Raw genomic sequence first — 18,658 nt, 5'->3', positions numbered from 1 at the left:
CTCTCATGGAGGACGGTGAGGAGGAAGAAGAAGGAAAGGAGACCATTTGGTGCCACTGGAAAGTCTCTTCCTGCAGCTGTTCAATTCTGCTGCTCTTTGTGTTCAGGAAATGCGGTTGGGTCATAGCCCGTGTCTTGACGAGTCTTAGAACTCAACTAGAGGACACATGTTTCATAAACCAACCCCACAAGTTTCATACTAGACAAAGTACTATTACTTCAGTGGTAGCATCTTCGTCTTTCTGTTCCTCTGAAACTCTTTCACTCTCTCCGTTCCTTCATTCTGTTTCCAAGAAGGCATAGATGAGATCCTGGGCCTTTCACGTCTGCTCTGTTTGAGATGATTCCAAGGACATTGAAAATGCAACAGATAATGCAGTTGAGGTGCTGAGAACCCCAAATATTGTGGAGAAAAAAAATAGCCGAGGACATTTCCTGCCACAGATGGGACAAATTTTCAATTCTCCCTCAGGAGTACTCTAGCACTCCTGAAAACTGTCCTAGTACTCTAGCACTCCTGAGGAGTACTCTAGTACTCCCGAGGAGTATTCCAATATTCTAGTACTCCCGAGGAGTACTCTAGTACTTCTAGTACCCCTATAGTACTAGAAAGGAGGAGGACAGGCCAACAGATCACTTGTGTGAAGAGAGAAGTCTTGCCTTCTGCTCGTTGTCATGATTCTGATTTATCTGTGGTTAGCTTTTGAAAACCATTTCCTAAAGAAATTCTTTCAGTCATTTCCCAAAACAGCTTTTTAAGTGGCTATGAAAGATTTCGGTCATTTTTCTCCCCCGCTTTTACTGAGATATAATTTTATTGAGATATCACTGACATATAACCTTGTATAAGTTTAAGGTGTACAACATAATGGCCTGATATATGTATATAGTGCAAAATGTTTACCACAACAAGTGGTTGATATCCATCGCCACACAGTTATATATTTTTCCTTGTAATGAGAACTTTTAAGATCCATTCTCTTCTTAACTTTCAAATATACAATACGGTGTTGTTAACCATAGTCACCACACTGTACATTACATCTCCAGAACTTATTTATCTAAAACTGGAAGTTTCTACCTTTTGATCACTTTCACCCAGTTCTCCCACCCATCACCCTCCACCTCTGGCAACCACAAATCTGATCTCTATTTCTATGAATTCGGGTTTTTAAATTTTCCACGTGTAAGCGAGTTCATACAGTATTTGTCTTTCCTTCTCTGATTTATTTCACTTAGCATAATGCCCTCAAGGTCCATCCGTGTTGTTGTAAATGACGTGATTCCTGTTTTTTTATGGCTCAATAGTATTTCATTGTGTGTATATATACACACCACATTGTCTTTATCCATTCATCTGTCTTAGGTTGTTTCCATGTCTTGGCTATTGTAAATAATGCTGCAATGAACATGGTGGTGCAGATAACTCTTCGGGATAGTGATTTCATTTCCTTCAGATATATGCCTAGAAGTGGGATTGCTGGATCATATGGTAGTTCTACTTTTAATTTTTTGAGGAACCTCCATGCTGTTTGCCGCAGAGGCTGCACGAAATGACATTTCCACCAGCAGTGCACAAGTCTCCCGATTTGGATCATCTTAAAGGACAGAGGTTTAGAAGCATTTCGTTGTTGCAGTGATCCAAACCCATGTACCTCATCTCTTCATCAAAATCCCATTTGCTGCTCTTGCCAGGCAGAGAATATTGATGATGGGGCTGAGAGGTGTAGGTGAGGAGAAAGGGGTCTTCCTGAGGTGAATGGCAAGTGGTGGAAGGGTGGTAGCTGTTAAAATCCACATGCACCTTCTCTTCATAAAGTTCACCCCCTTGATTTGGCCAGAAGGGGTGACAGCTAGTTTTGGGTGCTGGTGGTTCCATGGGAATCTGCTGGAGAAAGGGTTCTGAAGAGCTCTGGGAAGGGGAGAAGTCGTAAGGCCAGCTGGTCAGAGGAAAAGGGTAACTGGGACAACTGTTTTCATTGGAAGGATTTCTCCCCAAAGCAACATTCTTATTCCATGTTTGCAGATCACTGTAATCAGAGAAGACTCCAGAGACAGGAGGCTGAAGCAGGTCCTGGCTGCTGGAGACCCGACTATTGGACAAATTGCATTTCTCGTAGAGCTGAGTGGGGCCCAAGGTGGGAGTGGGGTCTCTGGGGTCAGAGGTTCTCCCCAAACCATAACTCTCAGAGAAGGACGAGCCATCATTCAGTGCCTTCGGCTGGGGAGCGTTACCTATTAAATGTCCACTGTAACTACTAGGCAATTGGACACCTTCCTGGAAAGACCAAGTTAAACTTTCCCAACTTTGTGTTTCACCTGGAAGAGGCTGGAAAGGAAAGAGAAAACTCATGTTAATAAGTTAAACTGACCTAACTACCCCAGGCACCCACGAGTGACCCTGCACAAATCAGTGCTCTGCAGATTTTCTTCATTCCTTGCATACTTGAAGCACAAACACACGCAGGGCTTTGCACAAGCACCCAAGGCCTGGAAGAACTAAAGGCTGCTGCCATTTCTGCTTGGAATCTGACCAACCAGGAAGGGCCGAATTGCCCTTTACTCAGACAGGAGTGTGTTTAAAATGTTTCCCCTCAAACGCAAGTCTGATATCCTAACTGACTCTGTGAGAAACTTGTAAGGGGCTACTTAAGAAAAATCAAACTTTATCTTCAAAGCTTTACCTTATCCTCAGTATAACTCTCAGGGGAACCACATTTCCCTCCTTGACGTTTCTATTTTTTAGTGCTGTGTGGATTCCACGAGACCAGGGCTTACTTCTTTTCTCAAGAGACTTTGAACTCATTTTGTTAAATTGTAGATCTCTGGAATACGAGGTGGTCAATTTATTTTTACCAATGGAGAAAGTAAATTGTCCTCCAGTTAATCGCAAGGAAAGAATCTGGTTGAGAATTAAGTTATCCTCTTATTTATGTAAAGCTATCGACCGATGGGGTTGGAAAGACTGTGACCAGGTAGGGTGAGTGGGAGGAAATACCCTTCAACTTCTCCCAGGGCTGGGAGATGGGATAAGACCAGTCATTGGGATTCAGGGGCTCCTATTTCCCTACAAAAGACTCAAATTACAATTTTTTTTCTTAAGATACTTTAGAGCCTCCAGGGATGGACTGGCTTCATTTCTGTACTCCTGAAATGTGGAACATTGGACAGTAGAAAAAGTATAGGAATTAGTAACACTATTAAGCAGACAAACCCACAAACATACAGTATGACACCCATAAAGCCATGAGCTTCACATCACAGTTTGACTGCGGGAAGAAGCCTCCAGCCCCACATCCCTGGATGAGCACTGTTTTCAGAAACTGCCTGGTTATTTCACCTTGGTGGAGTGCGCTGAGGAAATCATCTGCTTTAGGGAAGAATGAAAAAGCACGAGGCTCATGTTTTGTGCAGATCATTTCATCTTGGTTCTATCAGAAATACAGAGCGCCAAACATAGGTTAAGTGCTAATTCGAGTCTCTTTTTAATTGTAGTAGGGAAGATGATTCTGAAATGCTATGGACTTTACAGCTGAGGGCATGCTACAAAGATGGTAGAAATGAAGAGGAAACCCGCAGATTCAGTTTCTTTGGCAGAGGCTGACTCACAGGTGAGCCTGAAGGTATGTGATTTTCGGCTTCATTCGTAGGTAAGGGACAGGGAAATCTACTGCCGCCACCACAGGGGTGGGAAGTCGTCGCATGTTGTGAAGCTGCATGGGGCAAGGTTACCTTTATCTGTGGGCCCTGCTTCATCTTCGAGGAGACAGAGGACGACGCAGAGTGCGCTTTCTTCAGTGCTCTTCTGGCCTCGGCTTCCAGTTTGGTTTCTGGCTTTGGATGGTCATGCTCTCCCTTGGACTTAGAGGAGACGAAGCAGTGAAATAAATAACTAGATGCGCTTCACGGTGCGTAAAGCTTTATCCTGCGCCCTGCCATCGGACTGGGTATTGCTGCAGTTGACTACTAAGACAAGATTGGAGCAACCTCTTTTTTGTTTTAATTAATTTTTATTGGAGTATAGCGGCTTTACAATGTTGTGTTAGTTTCTACTGTACAGCAAAGTGAATCAGCTATATGTATATATATATATCTCCCCACTTTTCTGGATTTCCTTCCCATTGAGGTCACCACAGGGCATTGAGTAGATTTCCCTGTGCTATACAACAGGTTCTAATTAGTTATCTACTTTATACATAGTATCAATAGTATAAAAAATAGTGTATATATGTCAATATATATGGGAGATATGTATATGGAGGTATATATATCTCCCAATTCATCCCAGCACCCGCCCTTTCCCCCTCGGCGGAGCATCCTTTTAAGATGCTCCCAAGCCCCCCAGGCATGCTCCTGCTTGCCCACCTGCCTTTGCTGATGATGCTCCTTCCTTGCGTGGTGTCTCTCCCCAGCCTGGCCAAGTCACATTCATAGTGATGACAAGTAATGCTGATTACATAATTCTCCCTGAACCTTCGGCACAAGGCTGTGAGGGCTATACCATTATCATCCTTCTCAGGAGGCATGGAGGGGTTATACCACCTGGGAAACCTCCCCTAGTACGTGCGGGAGCTAGGATTCAAAGTGTGCCAGAGCCAGCCAGGCTGAAAGCCAACTGTTGGCCATTCAGGAATTCGTGAGCTGGTTGTAAAAACAGCTTGACACTTTGCTGTACACCTGAAACTAACACAACATTGTAAATCAACTAGACTCCAATAAAATTAAAATTAAAAAAAATATATTTGATGAGGAAACCGAATTAACAAAGAGGAAAGAAGGGAAAGAAAATTTCAGCTCATCTTGCACACTTCTACCAAAGAAATCTTTCCAGAGAACCTCTGTCAAGCTTAATATCTTCTATTCTCTTTTACCTTCAATATTAATTTTTAATGTGCTTTGCCATGAAACTCCATGTTCAATCTTATGATCGTATAAGTAGTATGAAAGAATATATAGTAAAATAATTAGCTTTTTCAAACAAACAAACAAAAAAAACCGGCTCGATATCAGCCATGATGGGAATTGTTATATCCCAGAAACTGGCAAACCCTACACATCAGAACATTTTCTTTTCAGACAGGTTTAGCACGGACTCAAACCCAGGCAGTCCAACTGTCAGAGGCCACTGTTTCTACCACCTCCCCCATGAGGACTTCTTAACACATTTTACAGAAAACTGGGGCTCAGGGGAGTAAAGCAATGTGTCCACGTTTACAGAGCTGGGTCTGTGGAAGGCCAGTGCTTGCCTAAACAGATTACTGACCGCAGCATCCCCTTCGGAGCCTGAGGCAGGGGCAGCCACCCCTGTCCTGGCCTCCAGCCCCTGACTCCTGTCTCAAGGTTTGGGGTACAGGTGTTTGCTCGCCCAGAGGGTCCCCCAGGAAGGGTGCAGGCTCCCCTCCACCTGTGCATTTCCTGGAGGAAACTCCTGCTGGTGCTCTGTGAAGAGTTCATGAATTAAAGAGAAATGGAATCTCTAACTCAAATCCAACCTGGAAAAATATGAAGCGTCCGTCGTGCCTCCAGAAGTTAGTGACAGGAAAGCCCCCGTGGCCTCGGCAGGGAACGAGCTTCAGGGGCCCATCGCAGTTGGGGCAGCGTTTCCCTACAAAGGAGCAGAGGAAGGCGACTTAGGAAGGTGACCTGAGTCTGTGCGGCCCTGCCGATTTCAGATTCCTGGATGGCAGAGAATCCACCTGGGTACAGTTTTATAGGCTTTCGTACACTGGGCATGACCCCAGACCACCAAAGCAGCGCAGGTCACTTTCACACGTGGTAGAGGAAGCAGTTGCCTACAGAGCGGGATATCTTACAGGACAGGGGAGAGCTCCTTTGAGCAAAAAAAAAAAAAAAAAAAATCCCTCCCTCCTTATTTACTGATACTTGAAATTCTTTGTAGAGAAGCAGAAAAAAATTCTTTCACTTCACAATTAGAACTAAGGGTCAAGGAGCAAAACCACATGACGGAGAGAACGCAGCTACTAAATTTTCACTAAAGTGTAAATGACTGATACCAGATCCTGCCCTGAGAGCAAGTTCTGAAAACAAATTACAAGGAAAGAACATGAAGTAACTTGAGGTCTGAAGTGGGCAAGGCACAGGGAATGCCAAATGCATCTATTTCACAATCTGATGAATATGGTAAAAAACAAAATGAAGAATTATCTCAGCATGTGATTATGGATGAACCTAAATGGCATGGAATTGAGTCTAACCTCAGAGTCAGTCCCGGCTCCCACTCTAGATCAAAGCACTCATTGAGATCATTTTGGGGACCCCATTCCCCAAGATGTGAGATGGCGAGCGTGATACACAACTTTCTCTTAAACTTTAGGTGGGTGTGCTGGTGAATTAATGTTAGTTCCCTAAGTGATGTGTCTTCCTTTTAACAGAGGCCCCGAGTCAGGCGTCTTAACCTGAGGGAGGTTCATGGTGGGTGCCCTGTGCGTGGCATATCTTTGGCACGGATACCGGAGCCCAGGGAGCTGGCTGGCTTTCCTTAAGATAACCTAAAGGACCGGCCTTGGTCTCCACCACCCTCCAGTGCGAAGGATGGGCCCTTGGGAGGTGCGGGGACGGACGTCGTGGCCCCTCGGGGCAGGAGCCCCACTCACTCTGCTGCTTCTGCCGGGCCTTGTCGCAGATGGCAGGCCTCAGGTAGACCTTGCGGCCCTCAGCGACTAGGCAGTCGCGGCTGCAGACCACCACGCCCAGGCAGGACTTCTTGAGGATGCGGGAGTTGTGATTGTTGGTGTTGCGCATGGCCCAGCTGCTCATGTGCCGCTGCGCATTCCTGTCCTCCGAGCTGTAGATGTGCTTCTCGTAGGCATCTGGCCATTCCTGGAACCAGTCCGTCTTTTTCACATTCTGATGAAAACACAAAGAATATGATTATAGTTTCAGCTGGAAAACAGCACTGTGCTTAAAGCTGCTTTTGGCGCTTGAGAGCTGGGCACGAGAGCTTTAGCAAAGACCAAACTGGATTTCACTCCGCCGTGAGGGTCTGAGCACACGCAGCACAGCCGCGAGCACGTGATTCCTGGGTCCACCCAACATCTGCTCCCTGGACCAGAGTGAGTTGTGATGCCGCCCCTCTCCCCCGATCGCTGTTTCTCTAGCCTTTGGTGATAAGAGTGAGGACCGTTTCACTGAGAATGTTGGAGGGTGAAGTAACATGACTGTGCTCTTGCACAATGAAGAGGACAGCACTGGGGCAGGGCAGTGAGATAATGTCTCTCGCCGGGCGGTGGTTACCTTGTTGGGAAAGCGGAGGGTTTATACGAACCCACCCGAGATACGCGGTGGAAGGCTGGAGTGCCGCTTTGTCCCCCGTGGAGATTTTCTCCCCTTTGCTCTACACTCATGTTCACGCGCCTCAAACAGGGCAGAGGAGTGAGGAAGAGTTTACTTTGACTGGAAACGTTTGTGTTCTTGCTCAGGACGGGCACAATTCCCTGCCCATGAATAGCTAACTAAACTCTCCTTTGAGTGGGCAGAGACACAGGATACTCGATCCTTATAGCATAAGTTATTTAGCTTTCTGTGTCTCAGTTTCTTTACCTGCATAATAGAGATAACTAACTAGACCTGCCTACCTCAAGTGGGTCTGAGAATTAAATAGGATAATATATAAAAATTACTTAGCACAGCACCTAGCCTGGAGGGAGCTCAGAATAAATGTTAGTCACTGAAGTTGTGGCTCAAAAGGATGTGGCGTTTGACAGATTCTTAGGGTGAGAATCATTAAGGGTCTCAGTCGTCAAACGTAGGCTGTGCCCACCCCCGTGGCTTCCAGAGCCTTGGTATAAGAACATTTTCAGCAAGAAGATTATAGAAGATTATGGTAGAAGATTCTAGAAGCTCCAGGAAGAGAGATCAGGGTGCCTCTGCTTTGCTTCCCCAACAAGAAGACACAGCATAGGATATGAGAAAGGAAAGACAAGACGTTTGAGAAGGAAAAAAAGCAAACATCATTAGGATGGAAAAGCTACTCAGGGAAGTCGGTGTCTCTTCAGTTAGATTTCAAGTTTAGAACATGCCAAAGAACTTTGTAATGTGAGACTCGGGGCCGGTGACTGTCTCTGAAGCCGAATTTTGCTATTCTCTAAAATGGGGACATTGATAAAACATGCTTCACAAAAGTACTGTGGAGAGCAGATGTGCTGTGAACAGTAAATTTTATATAATTAATGATAGCTGTCATTTTACGGAACTTCATGGGAACTGAGGTGGGTCTGAGGGAATAGAAATGAGAGGTCTTATGTACATGAGAGTTAGTACTAGTTGATAGCGAAGAGTTGTGGTCTGAAAACTAGGGCCATGGGCCTAATCCAGCCCAATGCCTGTTTTCATAAATCAAGTTTTATTGGAACCCAGCCGTGTTCGTTCAAGTGTTGTCTGTGGATACATTTACACACCATGGCAGCGTCCAGTAGTCGCAGCCGAGACTGTATGGTCCACAAAGCCTAAAATATTTCCTATCTGGCCCTTCACAGAGAGCTTACCAGCCCCTGGTAAGAGCACAGCCTGTGAAGGCCCTGGGTGAGGGCTTTACAATAGTTCCTTCCCTCTCAGGGCTCCACTTCCTGCTCTGTGAGATGGAGGTCACAGGACCACCTGCCTGGCAGGGATGCTGTGAAGAAAGACTGAACGAGTTAGCACACACAGAGCATTCAAAACAGTGCCTGCTATTCACAACAGCCAAGACATGGAAGCAACCTAAGTGTCCATCGACAGATGAATGGATGAAGGAGATGTAGTATATCTATACAATGGAATATTACTCAGCCATAAAAAAGAATGAAATAATGTCATTTGCAGCAACAAGGATGGACCTAGAGATTATCATACTAAGTGAAGAAAGTCAGAGAAAGGCAAATACCATATGATATCACCTATACATGGAATCTAAAAAAAAAAAAAAGATACAAATGAACTTATTTACAAAACAGAAATAGACTTACAGACATAGAAAACAAACTTATGGTTACCAAAGGGGGCGTTGGTGGCTAAACTAGGAGTTTGGGATTAGCAGATATAAACTACCATATATATAATAAACAGCAAGCTCCTACTGTATATCACAGGGGACTATATTCAATATCTTGTAATAAACTATAGTGGAAAAGAAAACAAAAACAGAAACAGGGACTTCCCTGGTGGCCCAGTGTAAAGGATCCGTCTTCCAATGCAGGGTACGCGGGTTAGATCCCTGGTCGGGGAACTACGATGCGCCTCCGTGAGAGAGCCCGTGTGCCGCAGTACAGAGCCCACATAACCTGGAGCCTGCGTGCCGCAACTAGAGAGAGAAAACCCACATGCTACAACTAGAGAGAAGCCCGCGCGCTGCAACGAAAGATCTCACGTGCCTCAACGAAGATCCCGCGTGCCACAACTAAGACCCGACGCAGCCAAAAATATAAATTAAATAAATAAATATTTTTTAAAAAAACAGTGTTTGACATAGGGAACTGTATTCAATATCCTATAATAAACCATAATGGAAAAGAATATGAAAAAGAATATATATATATGAATCACTTTGCTGCATACCAGACACTACATTGTAAATCAACTATACTTCAATTTTTAAAAACAAAATAAAATAAAACCAGTGCCTGGCACACAGCAAGCTCCACATCAGTGTTAGCTGTTACTCTGTCGGATCCGGGGCCACACACACCAGCCAGTATGATTGTGAGGGCCACCAGCTTTTAGGACAGAGATGACCCCCAGAGAGGTCACTTCATGCTCGACAGGAAGCCAAGCCCCTATAAAACAAAAGCTTAATTGGTGCAGATCTTGTTAGTGACCTTTCTCAGAGCAGTGACAATGCCCCTCCGCTGCTGCCCTGTAGCGTGGGAAGGGAATGCTGCTCGAAAAGGGCAGGAAGAAGGGGGATGGCATCCGGAGGAGTCCCCTCTGGTCCATCGGGCAATTACAGTCGAGTGTCTAGGAAAGAGGCCTGGCCAGGCCAAGATGCTGAATGAGCTGTTTTTTCCAGTTCTTTCCCTCTCTCCCCGACTTCCCTGGTAATTCTGAGCTGGACAAGACTCAATGCCCGGGGTGAGGAGAAGACCTCAGGCAACCCCGCAGGCAGCCCTGTCTCCTTCCTCCACCCGCTTCTCTTCTCTTCCTTCTGACCTAAAGCTCTAAACAGTGCTCTCTTGTCTTCTGCCACAGAAATGCTACAGAAAACATAATATTTTATCTTCTGAAATAATAAAAATGTAGGTTAAAATGTTAAACTATGAACCTTTAGCAATTTGGACTGTGGATTTGAATTCTTCAAATACAAAGCACAGTTGTCAGGGCAGCAGAGAAAAGGGTGAGGTGGACTTGAAGGAAAGCTGGGATTTTCATGTTTTAAAGGTGAGGGGCCTAGATTCCACCAACCAGGAGGAATGACAGTGTCTGTGAGAGCGGCTCAAACACTCCAGTTAAAGCCAGTACTCCCTGCCTGTGGAGGAAGAAATGAGCTCCACTGTCTTTTTTCTCTCTCTCAGGTTAATGTATATTTTGATCTCCCTTTGAGGTTTCCTCTTTGATGGATTATTTAGAAATATATTGTTTAGTTTCCATGTATCTACAGATTTTCCTGTTGCCTTTTGCTATTAATTTCTAGTTTGCATCCATTGTAGTTGGAGAACACATTCTGTGTTTTTGATTATTTTAGCATTGTTGAGGTTTGTTTTAAAGCCCGCAAAACGTTCTACATTCCAAGGTCTGTTAAGCACTTTTTTTCAACAGCTCTTCCACTGGTACCCTAGTTTTCCAATTCCATTAATAATGCAGTAATAAGATTGACAAAGTATGACCTCAAGAAAATTACTTAAGAGTAAGTGTATTTACATCAAGATATTCTCTTGGCTATTTATTTATGACCAGTCTTTTGACCTGGATACTTAGTGAGATTTTTGACATTTTTTGACATTTTTTGACATTGCAGCTATGAGAAAACCCAGATTCCAGTGTTGCAAAGGAACCCAGGTGTCAAATGAATGATAAGGAACTCTGAAAAGCTCCCAGATTTAAGGCACTAGAGAGGAAACTTTTAAAAGGAAGAATAATTATTTCTTAATCTTGTTTAGCAAATCCCCACAAAACATTTTTTTCTTTTCAGATCTTCTGTTTATTTTAATTTCTAACTTTTCATGAGTAACTCTTTGTTTTTCCTCTTGGTTAAGAAGTTTATAATTTAAAGGGAATATTCTTAAGGTCTCCAACACGTAAATATAACAAATTTATATTTTATAATCTCATGAGTAATATCATTGGGGGTTTAATGAATATTTCTGTGCCTTATGTATGCAATTTCTTTCCCTAAGAGACTTAATCCTCTAACTCACTCAAAATCTTTGAAACTCGATGCTAGGAGTCCCCAGCCCCCAGGCCGTGAACCGGTACTGGTCCTTGGCCTGTTAGGAACCGGGCCGCACAGGACGAGGTGAGAGGCCAGCGAGTGAGCAAAGCTTCATCTGCCGCTTCCCATCACTCGCCATCACTCACATTACTACCTGAACCATATCCCCACCCGCCCCCCACCCCCCACCCCCCACCCCTGTCCGTGGAAAAATTGTCTTCCACAAAACCGGTCCCTGGTGCCAAAAGGGTTGGGGACCGCTGCCCTATGCAATCAGAGCACCCTTCATCCTCCCTTCATTCTAATTTATTTAACTACTTGAAGTTTTAATAGGGTAACTTAAGAATTAAATATACACTATTACATAAAACTAATGAAGTAAAATCAAAATTCTGAAATAAGGTATCAAAAATATTTACATTATCATGTTATTATATTAAATTTGATTTTTCCCTTGGAAAATAATCTATTCTAATGTAAAGCAATTATCTGCCAGGTTTTCTTTAATAAGAATAGCTTATTAATTCCTTGTAAATAAATGTCTCCAAATAAAACCGAGCTAGCAAACAGATACACGTTTACACAAACCAGAGAGAGGAAAAAATTAGATGTTACTTATGGAATACAGAAAAAAAAATTCCTCCAGCACTTTGATTTACCTTCAACTTTTCAGGAACTTATCTCTCCCAGTCAACTGGAAACCCAACTCCAAGTGTTTTCAAAGGGAGAAATTCATCAACAAAATGCTTTTGAGTTAAGCATTACTCCTTGGACTAATCTTGCAATTTCCTACCTTTGTTAAAGGGTCAAGATGCAGGAGAAAAAGTTCCTTATTTGTTCAGATAACACTAAGGTGGGACAGAGTGCCCCAGCTTTCAAACTCTGTTACCCCCTCTTTTCTCTTCTCCCTTTCCTTTCCAACTCCACCCAGCTAAGCAAGGGACCTCCTGGGCACCCAGGGAGAGTCTCTGTTACCACCCCCACGACCCCAGAAGCACAGGGTAATAGAAGAATTCTGGTCCCAAAAGTGGGGGGACCCAATGACCACGGGGTCCATATACGTGGAACTGTCCCAGGGAGTTCAAATGACCTTGAGATCAAGGACAATGCTGGACAAAGAGGACAAAGTTACGAGTGTCCCCGTCGGACCAACAACAAAGTGACCTGATGGTGCAGTCAGATAATAATTGACCAGAAATCCAGAATCTGGATACCCCTTAGCTCCCCAGAGCCAAGACACATCTGATTACAACTAGCTTGTTCTGATCACATTTAACCACACAAATTCACAGCACAAGCTCAGAGATTCACCTCTGCTCCTAAGATCGAGGCAAAGGAAATTGTACTGGTTAAAATCACAGTCCGGGAATGAACTCATCAGAGACGTGGCCTCTTTGGGGTTGATTCTCCAGGCTGCAGGTGGCCCTGTATTTATGTTTAGCCTATGTATAGTTTTAGGTTTTCTCTGCAAAAAGTATACTTAAACCTTGGAATTGTGTGAGTTAATGGCTTGGTGTGGCTTTGGTCATGGGTTTCATCTGGAAACTGCTCATGTTCATGAACAGAGTGATTCGGGGTGTTTGTCTGCTGTGGGGCTATTGGAACACTTTGTGCTTCTGCTCAGAGAACCTGGCAGGTGCTGGGAGCAGAGTGGCTGCTTCCATCTCCCTGCTCAGTGGGTACTATTTAGGAGAACAAGCAATTGGTTTTCTTCCTGATTTTCAACCAGGAAAAAAATAAATAAATTTCTTAGGGGTTCATGGCTCCCAAGTATTCACAATCAGTATTAATAAGAAGTATCCCTGTAATGAACCATGTAGTGAACATTTTTAATAAAGGTAAGACTAACCCAACCCCAGACATTTGCTGCTTGGACCAAGCAAACCCTAAAGCAATTATATTTGAACTTTGAAAATGCAAATGTAGTTTAATGGAATAGGAAGGGAAAGCAAAATTAGTGTACTACATTGGTCTGGAATAAAGAGGCTTTTATCAATGATGGTTTTGAGTAAGTTAAGTGCCTGAAATTCTGGGCTGACTCTGTGGAGGCTGGATAAAGGAGAAGTGGTATCAAAATAACCAGAAGCTAGACAAGTGATCAGAAACGAGTGAATGAAGGTTTATAAAGACATACATGCAGCTTAAAGCAGGGAGAAGAACACATGAAACAAATCCACGGAGGGATGATTTAGTGAGAGCAAGAGACCATCCAAGCCCTAGATCTGATCATGATGCTTTCCAGCTCAACAAGCCTAACGGCTTCCCACTGCCTTTAAAAAAAAATAAATAACTGAATTGGGACTTCCCCGGTGGTCCAGTGGCTAAGGCTCCGTGCTCCCAATGCAGGGGGCCCAGGTTCGATCCCTGATCAAGGAACTATATCCCACATGCAGCAACTAAGAGTTTGTATGCCGCAAAGAAGATTGAAGATCCCGTGTGCCACAACTAAGACCTGGGACAGCCAAATAATTAAATAAATTTTTTTTTTTAAAAAAAGAATGCTTTAAAAAAATTTAAAAAATAAAATAAAATAACTGAATCATCTTAGGATAGCCTGTGTCCAAACCACCTTTCACGCCGGTAGCCTCCCAGCTCCCCTTGCTGTCCGTGCACAGCTTCCCCATATGTAGCCTTTGAACAGTCTTCAAAGTGCTCTACTCTGCCTGGATTTTCTTATCTTCACCTGCCCTAATCCTCTCACCTTTTACAATGTATGTGTCCAGAGAGCCTTTTGCCAGATGTTACGCCTTGCTCCCCATGCCTGAGTCATGCTGAATTACGTACGTCCTCTTTCAGCGCCTCCGGCATTTTTCTACACAGCATCGATTCTCTGTTTGGACACTGGTATTGCTTCACTGGCCCAGAAGATCATGAGCCCTTCCGTGAAAGTTAGCATAGCTTAACGGCCCCTGTATCCCTGAGCCTGCTATGGTGTCTGGCACATCCCCGGCACTCAAAAATCTCTGCTATCCTGATAAGGATGTCATTGTTCACTGTTGCCAAAAATTAACCCACAGATCGTGATCTATCTGGGATGTATAAAGGGCTATGGAGTTCCCAGGACCAAAAGATGCAGTGAGCACTCTTGTAACCATCTCAAAACTTGAAGCAGGGGGGTGCATTAATAAGAAAGGAATTTGTCTACAAGCTACAGGAATTTGCAGGAATCCTGGCAAGAATATAAAAATATGAACAATAAACTGTAAATTCTTTGTATGGGTGGGAAAAAGAATGAAATTGGGGAAATGTATAATAGTAATAAGCCAGTGCATGTTATTATAGATGTAATCCTTTAAAACATATGTTTTAATGCTCGAACAGATGGTCTGAGGCACACTCATCGCCCAAGGGGCTCCATGAAAAAAGGGCTCTGTAGTCAAAACTATGATAGGGCAACAATGCCAATAACTTCCTCTTGGGAGAGCCGCCAGTGCAGTAAGAAAGGCACCATGTTGGCAGTAGAGAAATTGGCGGTCCAGTGGTTAGGACTCCGCGCTTCCACTGCAGGGGGCACGGGTTCGATCCCTGGTCAGAACTAAGATCCTGCATGATGCACAGTGTGGCCAAAAAAAAAATTGGCTTAACTTCATTGAACTTAGTCCTTTTCTTCCTTCGCAGCATCCATTAAAATTCCTTGTAACTTACACACTACAGAACACATTTGTTCTAAACAGCTTAGACATTTAAGAAAGGTATCTAAGGAATTACTATTTTCATTTTACAGAGGAGGTAATGAAGACTTAAGAAAATAGATTGGTTTAGAGTCACACAGATAAGCCATAGAGCCAATCACTCGTGAATTTCGTATTTGTTGTTTGTGTTTAACACGTACCAGGCCCTGTGGTTGGCACCCGGCCCCCATTCTAGGGTGCAGGCCGTCTTCCAAATCTCAGGTCACCGAATCCTAGACTCTTAGAACTGAAAGGGTCCGTAAGAGACTATTTAGTGCAAGCACTTCATTATCAGAAGAGGAAAGGGAGCCTCAGAAACGCTAAACCACCCCGTGAAATTCTACAAATAAAAGGAGGCAGGACTGGAATTCAAAGCCAGGACTTGGTCTCCTAGCCCTGTTCTCACCATACACCACTCTGCCTTCAGAAACACTCTTGAAGTATAAAATCTACTGTGCTTGGAAATCCTTCCAAGACCTTTTATTTTTCACCTCACCTAGGTCTTGATACGATTCCAAAGCCAGCATAAACCCAGATGAGGATGGTGTTGACTCTGCTCAGAAAATACTAAGGAATATTTTGCTCTTTTAATCATTTCCCTGGCATATTTAACGAATTGAAGGGCACTTACCTATTTCCACGAACAATCAAACTTTTTCTACGAACTAAAAATGATACACTTCCAAAGTTGAATGTGTATTTTTATTGTAAATGTCTCATTTTAATGTCTTGGATAGCTGAGAATGCTTGAGTTTTGGAAAATTCATGTTGGAACATGAACTTTTATGAGCCCTGAGATCCCCTCCAGGGAAGTGTTTCTTCCTTTTGTCTACAGATTTGATGAAAGATATGAATCCTCTGTCCCAGAAAAAATAAACGTTAGTACAGTGTTGCCCGCCATTTCAGAGGGTTCTTAGACCCCATTAAAGCTCCTACTCTACGATGTGACTTTGCAAAATCGTCTATGTACCTGCTTCCTTCAACTCTTGTTTTTGAGGATGTCCATCTTCTCTATTTGAGAGCTGCAATCATGAATTAGGAATATGGGTCCCTGAGCCAGGAGTAATTAAAATTTACCTTAAAGTTTCCTCTAAAACAGCTACAACTATTGTAAACCAATTACAAGCAACTACAAAGATAGATCCTTAAAATAGATATTTGCATGATTTAGCTGTAGTGTATTGAACCATCCTTAAATGGATGGAAAGTAGGGCATACTTGGTGCTTCCCAGCTTTTCTAAGACCTACCCAGAGATAATACGGGAGGAGATTTAAGGGTAAACATAAAAAGAAACAGAAGAAACACTTGGGGGACTTCCCTGGTGGTCCAGCAGTTAAGACTGCGCTTCCATGGCAGGGGGCACAGGTTCAATCCCTGGTCAGAGAAATAAGAGCCTGCATACCACAGGGCTTGGCAAAAAAAAAAAAAAAAAAAAAAAAAAAATCTATAAAGAAACACTTCACTAGAGTGAAATTTGGAATGATCTGGAAGCCTTCATTAGAGTGAAATCTGGAATGATTATAAATCAAGACTGTGGCATCTCCATTCTCTCTCCCCTGCTTGGGATAGTTCAAACTTCTTGTTCTCCAGAATCAGGCAGATGAGCTTGACCTTTCACTGGATGGTACTGGTGGTCTCCCAGTCTTAGCTTTCCCAGCCACCTTTCCCAACAATTTCCAGTGAAAACATTCTTCACTGGAACATTCTTCACTGGAAGAAAGGCCAAAAAGGGAGGTCAAGAAAGTCAGTTTTAAACAACTAATGTTGGGAATTCCCTGTCAGTCCAGTGGTTAGGACTTGGTGCTTTCACTGCCAGGGTTCAGTCCCTGGTTGGGGAACTAAGATCCCACATGCCATGTGGCGTGGCCAAAAAAAAAAAAAAAAAAAAAAAAAAAATTAAAACAACTAATGTTTTCCACCAACTTAAGAGTTTAAAATGTCAATTGCTGGGACTTCCCAGGTGGTCCAGTGGTAAGGAATCCGCCTTCCAATGCACGGGTGGTGGGTTCAATCCCTGGTCAGGGAACTAAGATCCCACATGTCTTGGGGCAACTAAGCCCGCGCACCACAACTACTGAGCCCGCGAGCCTCAACTAGAGAGCCTGTGTACCGCAAACTACACAATCCACATGCTCTGGAGCCCTCGCACCACAACTCAGAGAAAACCCACATGCCACAACTAGAGAGAAGCCCTCGCACCACAATGAAAAGCCCATGCAATGCGCCGCACCTAAGACCCGAGGCAGCCAAAAAAAAAAAAAAAAAAAAAAAAAGTCAACTGCCAAAGATAAAGCAAAGAAAACATGAAATGAAAGTCACTCTGTAGTTGGAGAGGAGCCCCATGTCTGTGGACTGTGTACTAGTTACAAAAGGTCTAGAAGAGCACTCTCACCGGGACATTCCAGTGACAGATTTAGGTTAAACCCATGACTATAGCAAATAAGGTAGTATGGGAGCCTGTGCATTACAGAGGGTCGATCTATGGACAAACACATTAGCGTGGATTTTGTTTTACTAGCTAGCAGGCGGGTGCCATGTGAGCCAAGCCAACTTTGAAAGAGAAGGGAAGTAACATTTTCTTTGCTTCTGTCTGTAACCGGGTGAGTCTGGTCGGTAAGGGCTTGCTCAATTCGTAGATCTTAGCACCTCCTCTCAAAAGTCCTCAGTCAGATGTCCAGCCGAAGCTCTGGAGGAGAAGTGTTTACCCAGCTGGGACCCTCACCAAGTTCCTTCCAGGTCTTAGCAAGTTACCGGTCAAGGCTTCACAGCCAAATGCTGAAGCCAGTGTTAAAGCAAGTACATACCTGTGGCAGTTTCATATCATTAATATCCCAGCTTAACGTCTCTTTGTCCTCAGAATCAACGTTCTCAAGTTCCATGATAAAGTCGGGTCGCCCACAGGTTTCCGTCTGTCCAACTGCCCTCAGGAGTGCTTGAGAATTTTGCTCTCAAAGGCTCTTAACACAGTTGGATTAGTCCGCCCAGGCAGTTTAGACCAGTAGACTGTCTTCTGACACTAAAAAATAAATGACAGTAATACTGACCATTAAAGTGATAAAAATCAGTGCTCGTCTGCCAGAAAAGCCTGTTTCATTGATATTTTGGCAAGCACCAACATACAAACAAAACCAAAATGTAGGAGCCCTTAGTGACCTTGCTGAAATAAAGCTTGACCTTGGGAAATCAAAAGGAGATCATCACTTTCACTCTCAGATTTAGGCTTCCTTCCTCATTGCTAGCCCCAAGCAGAAAGGCCTTAGTAAGGACCGTTGTCACCTGTAGCCAATGGTTAAAACCTTATCCTCCGTGTACCTGTGTTGGGGCAGGAGGGATAACTGGCTTAGAGTTGTTTCCATGGATACACCTTCATAAATTAGCTAACCTGGGGTGTGTTACAAGAGGGGAACATCACAATCAGATGTGTCTAGAACTCTTTTTTAAAATCTAAATTTCCATAGAGATGAACAATCCAGTATGTATTTTATAGCTTCAAATATCATCAAACGATAGACTCCTCTAAAACCTTGGCGATATTGACATTTCAAACCTGATAACTCTTTGTGGTGGAGGTTACCCTGTGCATTGTAGGATGTTCAGTAGCATCCTTGGTCTCTGCCCATTAGGT

The 18,658-nt window shown here is 43.6% G+C and overlaps 1 protein-coding gene across 1 annotated transcript; it reads right to left on the bottom strand.

The window, feature by feature from the left end:
• Nucleotides 1–1,593: 1,593 nt before the first annotated feature.
• Nucleotides 1,594–17,912, bottom strand: GCM1 (glial cells missing transcription factor 1; the record flags this gene model as incomplete). The annotated part of the gene is made up of 5 exons (XM_082664073.1): nt 1,594–2,328; nt 3,732–3,860; nt 5,492–5,604; nt 6,614–6,866; nt 17,838–17,912. 5 exons carry the CDS (start codon nt 17,910–17,912, stop codon nt 1,594–1,596), a joined length of 1,305 nt encoding a protein of 434 aa, XP_082520199.1.
• Nucleotides 17,913–18,658: the final 746 nt, after the last annotated feature.

This window comes from Grampus griseus (genome assembly GCF_964374135.1).
Source record: "Grampus griseus genome assembly, chromosome: 10".
Lineage (NCBI taxonomy): Eukaryota > Metazoa > Chordata > Mammalia > Artiodactyla > Delphinidae > Grampus > Grampus griseus.
Note: the sequence above shows the minus strand (reverse complement) of the source record. Positions and strands in the feature narration are given on the sequence as shown.